Consider the following 14,172-nt stretch of genomic DNA (forward strand, 5'->3'; position numbering starts at 1 on the left):
AGGTCTTTTTTTTTACAACCCTATTTAAAACTGTAACCACTCCAATACTCCCTTTCTCTTTCTCTGCTTTCTTCATCTCCATGGCCTCTCTTAATGTTATATAATGTATTCATTTATTTTACTATTTGCCTGTTTTCTCCCACTAAAAGATAAATTTCATTAGGGCAAAATTCTTTTTCTCAGTTTTTTGCCCTTCTTTATCTCCTGTGTCTAGAACAAATCCTGTCACATAGTAGATGCTTGATAATTTTTGTTGAATGAATGAACAAATGGCTTTTTAGTCTACAAATGATAATGGAAACTCATCAATCTATAATTAAGGACTTATAGCTGACCTGTCTTACAAATTAATTCTTGCAAATTAACCTTCTACTTATGCCAGAAAGCACTAGATCTGTAAATCATTTTTCTGTTTCCTAGTCACTGTTCATATGTGCCCATATCTCTCCATGCTTATGTAATTGATTTCCTTACTTCAGCGCCTACTTGAAACCTACCTTTTTAGTAGATGGTAAAAAGAACAATTTTTTCATGTATGTTTATTTTAAAATATAGAAAAATATGAAGATACAACCGAAGATATTCATAATACTACCATCTTGCTCATATTTATTAACCTTGGATTATATGTATGTGTATATATTTACTTATAAAAATTACGTTAGTATCTGGTTATATATTTTTGTAATTTGCACTTCTGAATTAACACTGTTCATATCCTTCTTGATACCTGTCCTCTGAAATCCTCTTTTGTATATTGTCTTCACCATATTTTTGTATGAACATATTTGTAAATATATTCCAAATTTTGTTTTCTTAAATGGATTGCAGACTATTACTGTATTGTAAATAATTATAAAATGTACTCAATCTAATTTCAAACTAAAAAAGATATAAATATTAATCTTTAATCATAAAATTAAAATCATATACTTTTTAAAAATTTATTTATCATAGGGACGAGGTCTTACCAAGTTACCTGGGCTGGTCTTGAACCTGTAGGCTCAGGCAATCCACTCACCTCAGCCTCCCAAAGTGCTGGGATTACAGGCTGAGCCATCGATCCCAGCCCATACACATTTTTAACTCAATAATATGTGTTCCTTATAACCATTAAATATTTTTGTTTTATCTTTTTAAGTGCTTTCAACACTAAATGATTCTTATAACTTTCTAAAGTTATTAAGATGTTTTGAAATATGTACTAAAATCTTCCACAAATTTATAGTAAGCTTTGATTGTGCATTTCTTTTGTAATAAATGTAAAGTTAATTTTACACATTTTTATTAAAATGGAATCCTATTCACCCTTTTTTTCATTTTACAACATATACAGGTGTTTTGTCTGAGCTTAATGGGCAAAACTCGGGAAGAACTAAAACCACTTACTTCCATCAAATTTCTTCGAGCACTCAGAGTTCTATCTCAGTTTGAAAAAATGAAGGTAAGAGAAAAGTTTCAAAACTAATCTATAGGTTTTTATTTGGAATTAATACATTTGCACAAATTAACAGTCTTTGTTGTCCTCTCATTTGCACCTTTAACAATATTAATACCAAAAAACCTTAAAATTTGCTGCTTAAAATTACAGAAAAATAGGTATGTTAGTTATGCTTATTAATATTTTAGTTCCTTATTGTTCATTAGGGACAAACTAAGAAAGATAAGCAAAATAAATGAACAGTTGAGAGACAAAATATTGTTTCAAAAGCATCTTCCAACCCACATATATATCAATATTAATGAAATTACATCCATTAAAAGTATGTGTCAGAAAATGAAGGTTTGTTAACAAACTTTTTAAAATTGTAAGATCACTAGTTACTGAGTAAAAGAAAAGTTTGAATTTTAAAATAAATTTACTTATTTAAAGTCACACATCACAAACTGTGAATTCTTACCTATTTTCTTTTTCTCAGTTCCATGTTAAAGCCTCTTCTGAACTATGTAAAGAAAATGATAGATTGAATAATATAAAATGACCAATGGCCAGTTTTTGTGCCTCTGGCTAACCTATAGAAAGAAATGAAGTTTATGACCACCACAAGTAGTATAAGTATATACATATACAGTGTTCAATTGTATGAAGTGGTAGAAAAGGTTCAAATGTACCTTTTATTTCATAATCATATATTTGTGACTTTTGCATTTTTATGATATAGATTTTGCATTAGCCTGTCTATATAATTAATACTAGCTAATATCATATATTCAATGCTATTGTAGGATCTAATATGAAAGTTATTTTAGCTTTATTGTCCCTATACTTTTTGCATTATATGTTTCATTTAAACTGCCATTGATTAAGAAGCCACAATATAAATTCTTTCCACTTAGTAACAAAAAATGGATATTTATTTTTCTTTCAAAATTTGAATGCTTATTATAAATACAAATAGAAAATAAGTAATTTAAAATATGTATTTTATTTTTTAAAATTATTTCAGAATTTTAATAGAACCACCTTTGTATTATATACGTGTGTATTTATATGCATGTATAAGTACTTAAGTACATTGATTACATCCTAATGTGTAAGCTAAGTGCACCATTGATGTTTTTATAATTTATATAAATTTGTTGATTATTTATAATAGTATTTAGACCTGTTCAATCTATTCCCCAAATACATTTTACTGGTGTTGAGAAATTAATATTTTTTCTATGTGGCAAAATATTTGGAATTGCTGGAACTGTGGCAAAATATTTTGAATTTTCTTTAAAATTCCAAATACAGCAAAATTCCAATTATTGCATACCTCAAAAACAATTCTCAAATAGTATTTCTAATTTATATGATAACTTATGAAACAGATTTTAGTAATCACATCGCAGAGGTCCACATAGGTGGAAAATAAGCTGAAAAGGAGAAAGTGGTTGAAGAGGTTTGTAAAATTCAGGTTAAAATAACAAACCAGCCAGTTTAGTGATAGGATAACTTTATAGAATATTCTAGACTAGAAACTACAGATGGTCTATTGAATCAAAACACATAAACAAATACACATGCACACACACACGCACACATGATCAAGTTACTGTTAAATCAATAAATTCTACTTTATTGTAAAAAACATTTCGGGATTATATCTTCTTTTCTAATAAAGTTAGGTATCTAGGTACAAAATAATGCCAAAATCAGCAAGTTATCTGCCCCCAATTTAGAGAAAAGCAGGACAAAATCTGTCAGGAAAAATGAATCTGTCAGAAATTAGACACTGTACCATTTTATGCTATACATTCCTTAAAATGACAATGAAATAGTGGCCATTGACAATTCAAAGTCAGAAAATAGTAGTCATGGTCAGGTCAAGGCTAGGTTTGGATCTGAAGTCTCATCCCAACCTCTGAAATTTCTGTATTTAAATTATCCCTGAAGATATATCATTGACTAGTATGAAGCTACAAAATTAATGTTTACTGTATGAAATAAATTTACAGTCTTAGGAGCTCTTTCCAGGCCAAATATGTGTGTCAACCATATCCACTGTTTTTACTTTTATATATATATTTTTACTCTCGTATATATGTAAACACGACTTTTTTTTTTTTAGCAGAAGCATCAGTGGACCTTTCAAAATATTGGAAGTACTAGTAAAGCATCTGTGACCTAGTTTTAGAAATAAAATGCTATTCGTTCACTGCTTGAGTGATGGGTTCAATAGAAGCCCAAACCTTACCATCAAGCAGTATTCCATGTAACAAATCGTCACATGACCTCCCAGATTAAAACATAAAATAAAATAAACCAACTATACAAGCTCATCAAAGTTATAAGGTTTGAATTAAAATTAAATGAGATGATACATGCAAGTTGCTTGAGACTGATCCTAAATGTATCATTTATTATGGTAAAAAAATAAATAAATACAATGTTATTGAAAACACAGTTAAAAGTCTGACTGTTAATTCAAGGACACACAACAATGCAATATAAGCAAGAAAGCACAGGAAAAAGAATAAGTATCTAGTAATTACTGAAGGAATAAAATGCTAGAATGGGAGAAAACAGAATCAATGGTGCCCCAGGAAAACAAATTGAATAAGTAAATGAAAGTATAAATGCTAACAGAAAAATAAAGACAAATAGTGGAAATATTGAAAATATTCTGTTGGATAGCAACCAGTTTACATTTGTCATCACGACTTCAGTGGAGTGATAAGAATATAATTCTGATTTTAATATAAAAAGACAAAGAGTCGAGGAAATAAAGACACTGATTATAGACTATTGCTGGTATTCAAGTTTAGGTAGTGGTTTCGTCTCTCAAACTTCCTACTCTAGAGTGACTCACCAGTGGCACCACATGGTTCAGTGAGATTTGGGGCTTTGTGAAGTACAGCAACTCATTCTGTGCTTCCAAAACAGCCCCTTCCCTTGACTTTATTGATAATACAATCTCTTGGCCTTCTCTGGATTCTCCCGCCACCCATTCACTGTCTCCTTTGCTGTCTCCTCCCTGGGATCAGAACCCTCAAGACAGTTCCAGGCCCATTCTCTCTTGCTTATATGCCTTCTAGATAATCTCAGACATACACACAGGTTCAATTATTTTGGCCATTTCTAGCACAATGTAAGAAGTCAATAAACGTGCAAATCAGTGAAATAATTATTTATTCTAGTATTTGTACTAAATCAGCTTTGTTGTCTTTTTATGCTTTTTTAGTGCAAAGTTTTTGACAATATTTTTAATGTACACCTTTTCAATCAAAATTGAATTGCTATTTAGGTTACTTCAATATCATCAAGTGGCTTACCAGGTCTTTAGATATGGTCTTTTTTTGTGTATTCAATTATATCGACTAGTTTTTTCAATTTGATCAGAAATTAAAATCATTTCACATTTCTTACTTAAACCTTACATGTTAATTTTTTAAATATGTCAGGTGGTCGTGAGAGCTTTGGTCAAAACAACTTTACCTGCTTTGAATGTATTTCTGGTCTGCCTTATGATCTGGCTGGGTTTTAGTATTTTGGGAGTACACTTATTTGCTGGCACGTTCTATGGATGCATTGACCCAACAAGCAGAGAAATGTTTTATACATCGGAAGTGGTGAATAAGAGTCAATGTGAAAGCCTTGTGGTTAATGAATCTATGCTATGGGAGAATGCAAAACTGAACTTCGATCATGTTGGAAACGGTTTTCTTTCTCTGCTTCAAGTAGTAAGTACACTTTTGACTTTTAAAAATCAGTTAAATGTCTTTTCATAGAGTAGGCTGTGAATGTAAAGGAAAAAATGTGGATAATTAATACATTTAGCTATAAAGTATTTTAGCAATTAGTTAGTAGATAAATGGAATGGTTCGTACAATACTAGGCTCGTTTTGAGAGTCAGAAGTGACATCCTGTTCCTGCCCCATCTCCCAAAAGTGGAGATGAAGGTAAGGTACTGACCAAACCAATGTTCACCATCACTGATAAAGTAGAGAGTCACAATTTTTTGATCCAACTCAGGTTACTACTTTTTTTTTCTGTTTAGCATTTTGAGGAATGGCTTGCTCAGTAACCCAATATCTAGCAGGTATGAAGAGGTGGACAATTCCTCTTATCTCCTTCATAGAGAAGCACATGTATAGCAGCTACACGTAATAATGACACATGGAGCATGTATTTATTTACCATTTATCTATTAATTTCCCCATTTCTCTCTATTTACATTATCTTAAATATTTTATTATTAACTACAAATAAAATTTTTAAAATATTTGTTAAAAGACACAATAATAATGAAAATACTAAAGATCCCAATTATACAGTATATGGAAGTAAGGCAAGCCTATTTCAGATGTTTCCATGTATTAATGACAGATTGATGTTTTTATTTTGTGTTTGCCATGAAGCATAAATCTCCATAAGGATTAAACATGTCATGTTTTTACAGGCAACGTTTAATGGTTGGATCGACATTTTTTATTCAGCAAGTGATTCTGTTGCCGTAAGTAAAATATAATTTTTAATTTTTAAGCCATCGTTAAAGTTCAGCAAGGTCATTTTTGCAATTCAGGCACAGGATACCAGTGATTAATAAAAATTAACTACATTTTATATTGGGTATTTCATGAGCCATGAAATCCTTCTGCATATATTATATACAATGATTGAGGCCCAGTTAACCCATCTGAAAGATTACCAGATGTTACAACAATGATTAAACTAATGAAATAAACTTTAAACTCCAAATAAACAAAGCAATAATATTGTTTTACCAAAGAGCAAAGAGAAAACAGTGCCTCAAGTAGCATTGTTGGATTTTCTTATCATAAATTGTTTTATAAATCTTGTTTTTAAAAGTCAGTATTGCCAGGGAGGGGAGCACACCTCATCAACAAGGATACCTGCATAATGAACATTTTTATACCTAATCCTGAATTGTACCCCACATATTTAAAATAAAAAAAATTAAAAAGGAAAAAAGTCAATATCAATAATTTGCTTATTTTTAAACTTTAGGTCAATATGCAGCCTAGTTTTGAAGTCAACCTCTACATGTGTTTTTACTTTATCAACTTTGTCATATTTGGAGTATTTCTCCCTCTGAGTATGCTGATCAGTGTTATTATTGTGAATTTCAACAAACATAAAACAAAGATAAGTATAGACTTTTTTGTTCAACAATGCCTGAGAAAATAAAGCATATTTATCAAAATACCCTGCTTCAAATAATTGGTTTTGGGTTTAGAGTAATGTCATTTCTATTTTATATGTGCCTAAAAATAATTACTGTTCCTGCACACTGATGAATATTGTTAAAGTGTTTATCCATATATTTTTTCTATATTTAAAATATACACAGACAAGTCTGAAAGTTAAAAATTATGTCTTTGTATATGTGCTTTGAAAATGGTGATGTGCTGAAAAACACAAGTAATAGTGTGTAACTTTACAAATACATGAAGAGTTCAAGGAAAAAAAAAAACTCTGTGATATATTCAAAGCCTTCACGGTCACAACCAGCATGGACATCTTTCTAAGTTAGAGTAGCTCTTTCTACTAGAATTAGAGAGAGTCATAAATCCTGACTGGCTTACATAGGAGTGGCTTACATAGGAGTACTTGAATCCAGTAAGAGAGAATTTACAGATGGAACTGAATACCACTGTTGAGTGCCGTTTCTACACAAAAATCCCCATCAGTGTCTCCTCAAATGCAAAGCCCTCAAAAGACTTCTAAGTCACTTATTTTAGCCACAGGGACCTACTCTCTAAGGTGTAGGAAAGTCTTCCCCAAAAATCAAAGGAAAGAATAGTTTGTTTGACTTTGAAGTTCCGTCTGCAGACATGTTACCAAACTTTAGCCACGTGTAAAATCTGGTAGAATAGAATCTGAGGGGAATACATTCCAAGACCCCTGAGATGCCTGAAACCCCAAGGTAGTACCGAACCCGATTGCCATTTATCGGAACATGTTTCTCTTCATGCTAAGATGCTTTCTCCATCTCAACTAGAAACTTATCTCGCATTGTAGCCATAACTTTTGCAGTTTGAAGTGCAACCGCGAAACTAGCACACATCTTTTTCTTTCTTCACGATTTCAAGGTTGGACGATTCCTTCTTACCATACATAGATCTCAGCAACCTCAGCATAGGATTTTTTTCTTTCCTTATGAAGTCAAACACTTTCACCTTTTCTCTTAAAGGGAGCTCTTTACAGCTTCCCTTTGGCATACCCGAATTGCCAGCAACACTACTTTTGTGTTTGAGGGCCACTATTAAGTCTAGCAAGGGTTTCTTGAATACAAACACTGCAGTAACCTACATGGCTACTAAGTGACTCCTGGGCAAGTAGCGCAGATAGCACGGAGATGCTGTTCAAACGTAGGATTCACACCTGGGTAGGTAAGAGCAGAATGGCGCGAGATTTCATCACGCTACTCACGCAGGTGTAGCATTTAAAACTTATTAATTATTTGCTTTTAGAATTTTCCATGTAATATTTTCGAAGTGCAGTTGACTGTGGGTAACAGAAACTGCAGAAGATATACCTCGGATAAGGGGAACTCCTGTATACCAGTATGAGTCTCCACTGATGGGTTGGGAGTCGAGAGCTCTGTGATCAAATATGGTTCTGATTGGGTGTTCCAGTTTCTCGGGACAGCAACCCAGTGGGATAACATCCCAGGATTTTCTTCTGAGCTTCAAATTGGTGTCCCCTGTCAATTTTAAGTTACCAGGTCTCGATTTAAGGCAGTATCAATTCCTGATTCCTAGATCAACATGACATTTTTCACTTTGCATATTTGATATAAGATACTGAAATAAGCACTAGAAACACAGAAATAAGTCCTCAAAGGTGCTATGATGAAGCCAACACAAGGTATTTTTATATTTGTAGTTAAAAAAAAGTCTGATAGTATTTGAAAAGTAAAACAATATACGCTTATATTAAAAATGAACAATTCTGATTATTCTGGTGTATTAAAAGGTACAAATCAACTTTATCTTTAGCTATCAAATTCAACCTTTCTTAGTAAACCTCTCCAGATATCCCCTGCTACTTCTCCTTTGTCCCTCTCTTTTAAAAGGGTGAGGTTTCAGTCCTTAAAAAGTGAAAATAGGATTGACTACCCACAGGAAAGTACACCAAAAGATTATTGTCTGTTAGTAATTACCAGCATGATTCTATATGTGTTTTATATGGACTTCTATGCAGAAAAACATGTTCATTGTTTAAGCCTTTTTTAAATGATTAAATCAACAATTGTCAAGTTTTTAAATGCATATTAGTCTAAGAGAAAATTTGGATTAAATCTGATTTTAATATCTTTTCTTTCACTTCTTTACCAGGGAGGTTCAAATATCTTTATAACAGTAAAACAGAGGAAACAATACCATGGGCTGAAGAAGCTAATGTATGAGGACTCTCAAAGACCAGTGCCTCGCCCAAGAGTAAGAAAATATCTCGATTTTTTTGAAGCTTTAAAAAAACTTTTCTTTATATATTCTCTCTTAAGAATAAAAGTGTGTTTTTAAGAGGCTTAACTAATGCTTTTGATAAAATGTATAAAATGTTTTCCTTGACAAAGCTATTAATGGTCATTTTTGTGTTTTTTGTGTGTTGACAGTATACTATAATTATAGTTTGGTAAAAATTTAGGCCATTATTTATTTTTCTATTTATTTTGGGAGGAAAGTTATAGAATATAAAGACTATCTGTATGTATCATAGTCTATTAATAGCACTATTACACCTGTTTTCTTTACCTACAGAACAAGTTCCAAGGATTCATTTTTGACTTGGTGACAAATAAAATCTTTAACATCATCGTTATGGTTCTTATCTGTTTCCAAGCAATAACCTTGATGATAGAAAGTGACGAACAGAGTCCACAAATGGACATTGCTCTCTACTGGATTAACTCAATTTTTGTAATGCTCTATACTGTGGAATGTGTACTGAAGCTCATTGCTTTTTGTTGTTTCTATTTCACCATTGCATGGAACATTTTTGATTTTATGGTAGTCATTTTCTCCATTACAGGTAAGATTTTATTTAGTCAAATTTTCATCTGTAATAATATTAATTCAGGCAAGCTCTTAACATTAAATACCTCTTGATATATGGTCTCGTAATAAACAAAATAGGCCAGACCTGGTGGCTCATGCATGTAATCCCAGCACTTTGAAAGGCCAAGGCAAGAGGATTGCTTGAAGTCAAGAGTTTGAGACTAGCTTAGGCAACAAAGTAAGACCTCATGTTTACAAAAAGAGAGAGACAGAGAGAGGGAGAGAGAGAGAGAGAAATTAGCCAGGCATCATGGTGCATACCTGTAATCACATATTCTCAGGAGGCTGAAACAGAAGGATCACTTTAGCCCTGGAATTCAAGGCTACAATAAGCCATGATCATGCCACTGCACTCCAGCTTGGACAATAGAGTAAAATTCTGTCTCAAGGGGGAATAAAAGCAAAATAGGTAGAACTTCTTTATATTCCCAACAAGAATGCCTCACATTTTTGTACTCATACATGTGCACATGCCTGACAGATATGTTATTCAAAAATACTTCTTGAATTAATAGCATAGCCTTTATATCACAATCAGCCAGGTAAATGCTTAATCACCCCTTCAGTCTATAATGTACATTAGTTTTCTAGATGGCACTAGAAGAATCTGTGTGTCTTAGAATGACAAATCTTTCAAGTTCACTATTATTTCCTTCCCTTTAATCTCTAAAACTATTTACAACTTTCACAACACTGGTGTTTTAAGTTTTAATAAATTTGTTGCCAGTTTTCTCCTACTTTGGAGACCTCATTCCTTTATTTCACAAATGTGTTTGATTATATTCTCTTTGTGAATAAATATTGTGCTATATACAAGTTATTTAGTAGAAACAAGATAGGCATAATTCCTCTAATCACATAGCTTATAGCCTATTAAAGGATACAGATTATTAACTTGGATATTTTAATGCTGTCCTGTTAAGGTTATCATAGAAAAAGCACAGGGTGCTGCAGAAGTATAACAGAGGGAGGGCACCTAATCAGTAAGTAGAGGTCAGAGAAAACTTTATGAAAGAAGCAAAGTCTAAATAGAGACCCATTAGGTAAGGAGATAGCTAAGCAAAAGATGTAGGATCAAAGTGCTTCAGGCAGAGAGAGGCTTATTGTCTGCTTCCCTGTAACACACAGATCAGAACGTAAGCTCTATGAAAGGAAAGTAGGAGCAATATTTAAAGGCTTATTGCATCAAGCATAGTCTATGTATTGAGTAGCAGAAAATGTAGATAAACTATGTGCCAGTTGTACTTCCAGAAAATTTATTCGCTCAGATGATAATTGAAGTAATGCAGCTACTATTGAGAGAAAAATACAGGAAACTTGACAGAAAGTACATAAAGACAGGAAGGGACTGATAGAAAGAAAATAGAGGAAATATGGAATTTAAAAGTCCTAGGAAATTAAAGTGGGAGTTAATTAGAAAGCTGGAAGAAAAAGATTAGTCAGAGAGAAAGCTGTTTGAACTTGAGGTTTCAGAAAGCAAGGTATCGTGGGTCCAGAATGTGGTCATAGATGCGGATGTGTAAAGTGACAAATAAGATTATTAAACTTGAGCAGACCAAAGAGAAACTGGCCCTTGAATGGATTGTTGATGCGTAGATGCTAAAATAAAACAAGAGACAATGAGCCAATTACTGAAGATTTCAATGAATATAAATGAGAAATGAATGGATCGTAGAGCCAAAGAATGATAAGAAACCGTGCAGCTGAATGTATGAACCACAAAGTGTCAAAGATTTACTTTTATTTATAAAAAATAATGGAAGGAGAAGTGGCCAGAAATTATGGTGAAAAGGAGGAAAGATAGGTATTTTATCTTTCTACCCTGAGGAAAGTGGAATGGGGAAGAATGGGCTACCTGTACTTGAGAGGGTTGCAAGGGAAATAGTGTCTTCAAGATAGAGTAAGATTTTAGATGAGAAATAAGGTTTAAAGAAAAGTTTCTGGCGAGAATATAGAGAAATTTGTTTTCAATTAAATAGGGATACCTCCTGCATAGTGGAAGAGTTGGGAAGGTGAGGAGAAATGAGAATTTGGATCAGAATAGAAGATGCACTAAAGTTCTATGGAGATAAGAGTATAGATAGGATAGAACATCAGAGAAAATGTCATTTTGTCAGAGGCCAAATATAACAGAAATCTGAGGAATGATCCTTCCAGATCAGCAAACATTCCATCTCATTAAGAAGCCTCATGGGATTCTCCCCTCTAACACCTTTTCAACTCAGAATTAACTACCCTCTTCAGTACTTCCAGTTTTACCTTGTTGTGTAGTTCCTCCCTTATTTACTCACTGCCATGCTTCTCTCATCAAACTACTCCTGCTACAAAAAAGTACTAAGCAAAGACTTATTTATTCAATTCATATTTAAAACTCCCGGGGCCCAAATACAATTTATGAAATAAATAAATTAAATTAAATTACAGCCGGGCTCAATGGCTCAGCCTGTAATCCCAGCTCTTTGGGAGGTCAAGGAGAGTGGATTGCCTGAGCTGCGGGTTCGAGACCAGCCAGGTCAACTTGGCGAGACCTCATCTCTGCAATAAATCAAAAATTAGCTGGGCATGGTAGTGTGCACCTGTAGTTCCCCTTGCTTGGAAGGCTGAGGTGGAAAGATCGCTGGAGCCCAGCAGGTCTCACTGGGGTGACCGTAAGCATGCATGCCACTGCGCTCAATCCTGGGCGACGGAGTGAGACTCTGACTCAAAAAAAAAAAAAAAATTAAATTAAATTACAATATATGAATCTCCGAATCCCAAGCATACTTGTAATCATATTTATCAGTTAGATCTTTCTGTCTTATCATTATTCCGTCACTAGCTTCTAAATTATAAGGTCTGTAAGGACAGAAATCCTATTATTCCATCCTTGCATACTGATGTGATATTTTTATTAGACATTCAACAAGGGTTGCATTGAACAAAATTTCCTCATCCAATAGTAAGCAAAGAAAAATATAACTGTTGTCCCACATTATAGAATCAGGTCATCTGTAATTCCTTAAGTTCTTGATCTATAATACTCTTAAGATGATGGTACAGAAAACTTCTCTTCCAAATTTTGCCAGGTACCTTGAGTATTGTTACATTTAGTATTTGCCTAACCCACACTTTCAATGTGCCAAATGTTAAATGGAAGGTATTAATAAAATGTAGGAAAAATAATTAAGTATAAAATAATTCATAGTCCTCTAAATGCAATAGTATTTGAATAATTTTATTCTCTGCTTTATCTTTTCTCCAACCCAAGGACTAATTCTGCCTATGACGATCGGATATTACCTTATGCCTCCTTCACTTGTGCAACTGATACTTCTTTCGCGGGTCATCCACTTCCTGCGCCTTGGAAAAGGACCAAAGGTGTTCCGTAATCTAATGCTTCCTTTGATGCTGTCCCTCCCAGCACTGTTGAACATCAGTCTCCTCCTCTTCCTGATCATGTTTGTCTATGCCATCTTTGGAATGTACAACTTTGCCTATGTTAAAAAGGAAGCTGGGATTAATGACGTGTCCAACTTTGAAACCTTTGGCAGCAGTATGCTCTGTATTTTTCAAGTTACAATATTTGCTGGTTGGGATGGGATGCTTTATGCAATTTTCAACAGTAAATGGTCTGACTGTGATCCCGATAAAATTAACCCTGGGACTCAAGTTAGAGGAGATTGTGGTAACCCCTCTGTTGGGATTTTTTATTTTGTCAGTTACATCCTCATATCATGGCTGATCATTGTAAATATGTATATTGTTCTTGTCATGGAGTTTGTGAGCATTATTTCTAAGAAAAAAGCCAAGAGTTTGAGTGAATATGATTTTAGGAAATTCTTTCAGGTGTGGAAAAGGTTTGACCCTGATAGGACCCAGTACATAGACTCTAGCCAGCTTTCAGATTTCGCAGCTGCTCTTGATCCTCCACTTTTTATGGCAAAACCAAACAAGGGCCAGCTCATTGCTTTGGATCTTCCCATGGCTGTTGGGGACAGAATTCATTGCCTTGACATCTTACTTGCTTTTACAAAGAGAGTTATGGGTAAAGATGTAAGGGTGGAGAAAATCATTTCAGAGGTAGAATCAGGGTTTATGTTAGCCAATCCTTTTAAGATCACATATGAGCCAATTGCAACTACTCTGAAAAGAAAACAAGAGGCAGTTTCAGCAACCATCATTCAGCGTGCTTATAAAAATTATCGTTTGAGGCAAAATGATAAAAATACATCAGATATTCAGATGATAGATGGAGAAGTTCAAGCTACTAACCAAGGTGTTTATTTTGACAAAGCTAAAGAAAAGTCAACTATTCAAAGTTAAATCTAATCCCACTTTACGCCTCTTCACCGTCACACAACTCAAAAATAAAAACTTAAATCAGAAATAAAAACAAAGATCAGAGAAAGTAGAGATGATAATTACTTCCTTACAACCCTTGAAAGTTAAGCTTGTATTAACAAGACTCCATGCCAAATTCACTTTTAACAGTATGTGCTCAGTCTAACCAATCAGGAAAGGCAACCCCTTAATACTGCTGCAGTAAGTTAAAGTGGGTTAAAGTCACCATTTAAAGATCTTATGTTTTATGGCTTATATGATATGTGCCTCTTCAAGAGTATGGGGGAGGTGGTGATAGATATTAGAAACAAAGGATGCTTTCTTGTATAAATCATGTCTTATTTA

The 14,172-nt window shown here is 33.5% G+C and overlaps 1 protein-coding gene across 1 annotated transcript in view; it reads left to right on the forward strand.

Annotated features, from left to right (window-relative positions):
• LOC103274240 (sodium channel protein type 7 subunit alpha-like) overlaps window positions 1-13,878 on the forward strand; it is a 59,271-nt gene extending 45,393 nt beyond the window's left edge. Inside the window, exons 4-10 of the mRNA XM_021719410.1 lie at window positions 1,321-1,444; window positions 4,888-5,166; window positions 5,886-5,939; window positions 6,455-6,592; window positions 8,785-8,889; window positions 9,211-9,481; window positions 12,755-13,878. Coding sequence (XP_021575085.1) covers window positions 1,321-1,444; window positions 4,888-5,166; window positions 5,886-5,939; window positions 6,455-6,592; window positions 8,785-8,889; window positions 9,211-9,481; window positions 12,755-13,809 — 2,026 coding nt within the window. The 3' untranslated portion in view covers window positions 13,810-13,878. The remainder of the gene's footprint in view (window positions 1-1,320; window positions 1,445-4,887; window positions 5,167-5,885; window positions 5,940-6,454; window positions 6,593-8,784; window positions 8,890-9,210; window positions 9,482-12,754) is intronic.
• The last annotated feature ends 294 nt before the right edge of the window (window positions 13,879-14,172 follow it).

This window comes from Carlito syrichta, unplaced genomic scaffold (genome assembly GCF_000164805.1).
Source record: "Carlito syrichta isolate Samal-C Ts95f unplaced genomic scaffold, Tarsius_syrichta-2.0.1 Scaffold314643, whole genome shotgun sequence".
NCBI classification, from domain to species: Eukaryota; Metazoa; Chordata; class Mammalia; order Primates; family Tarsiidae; genus Carlito; species Carlito syrichta.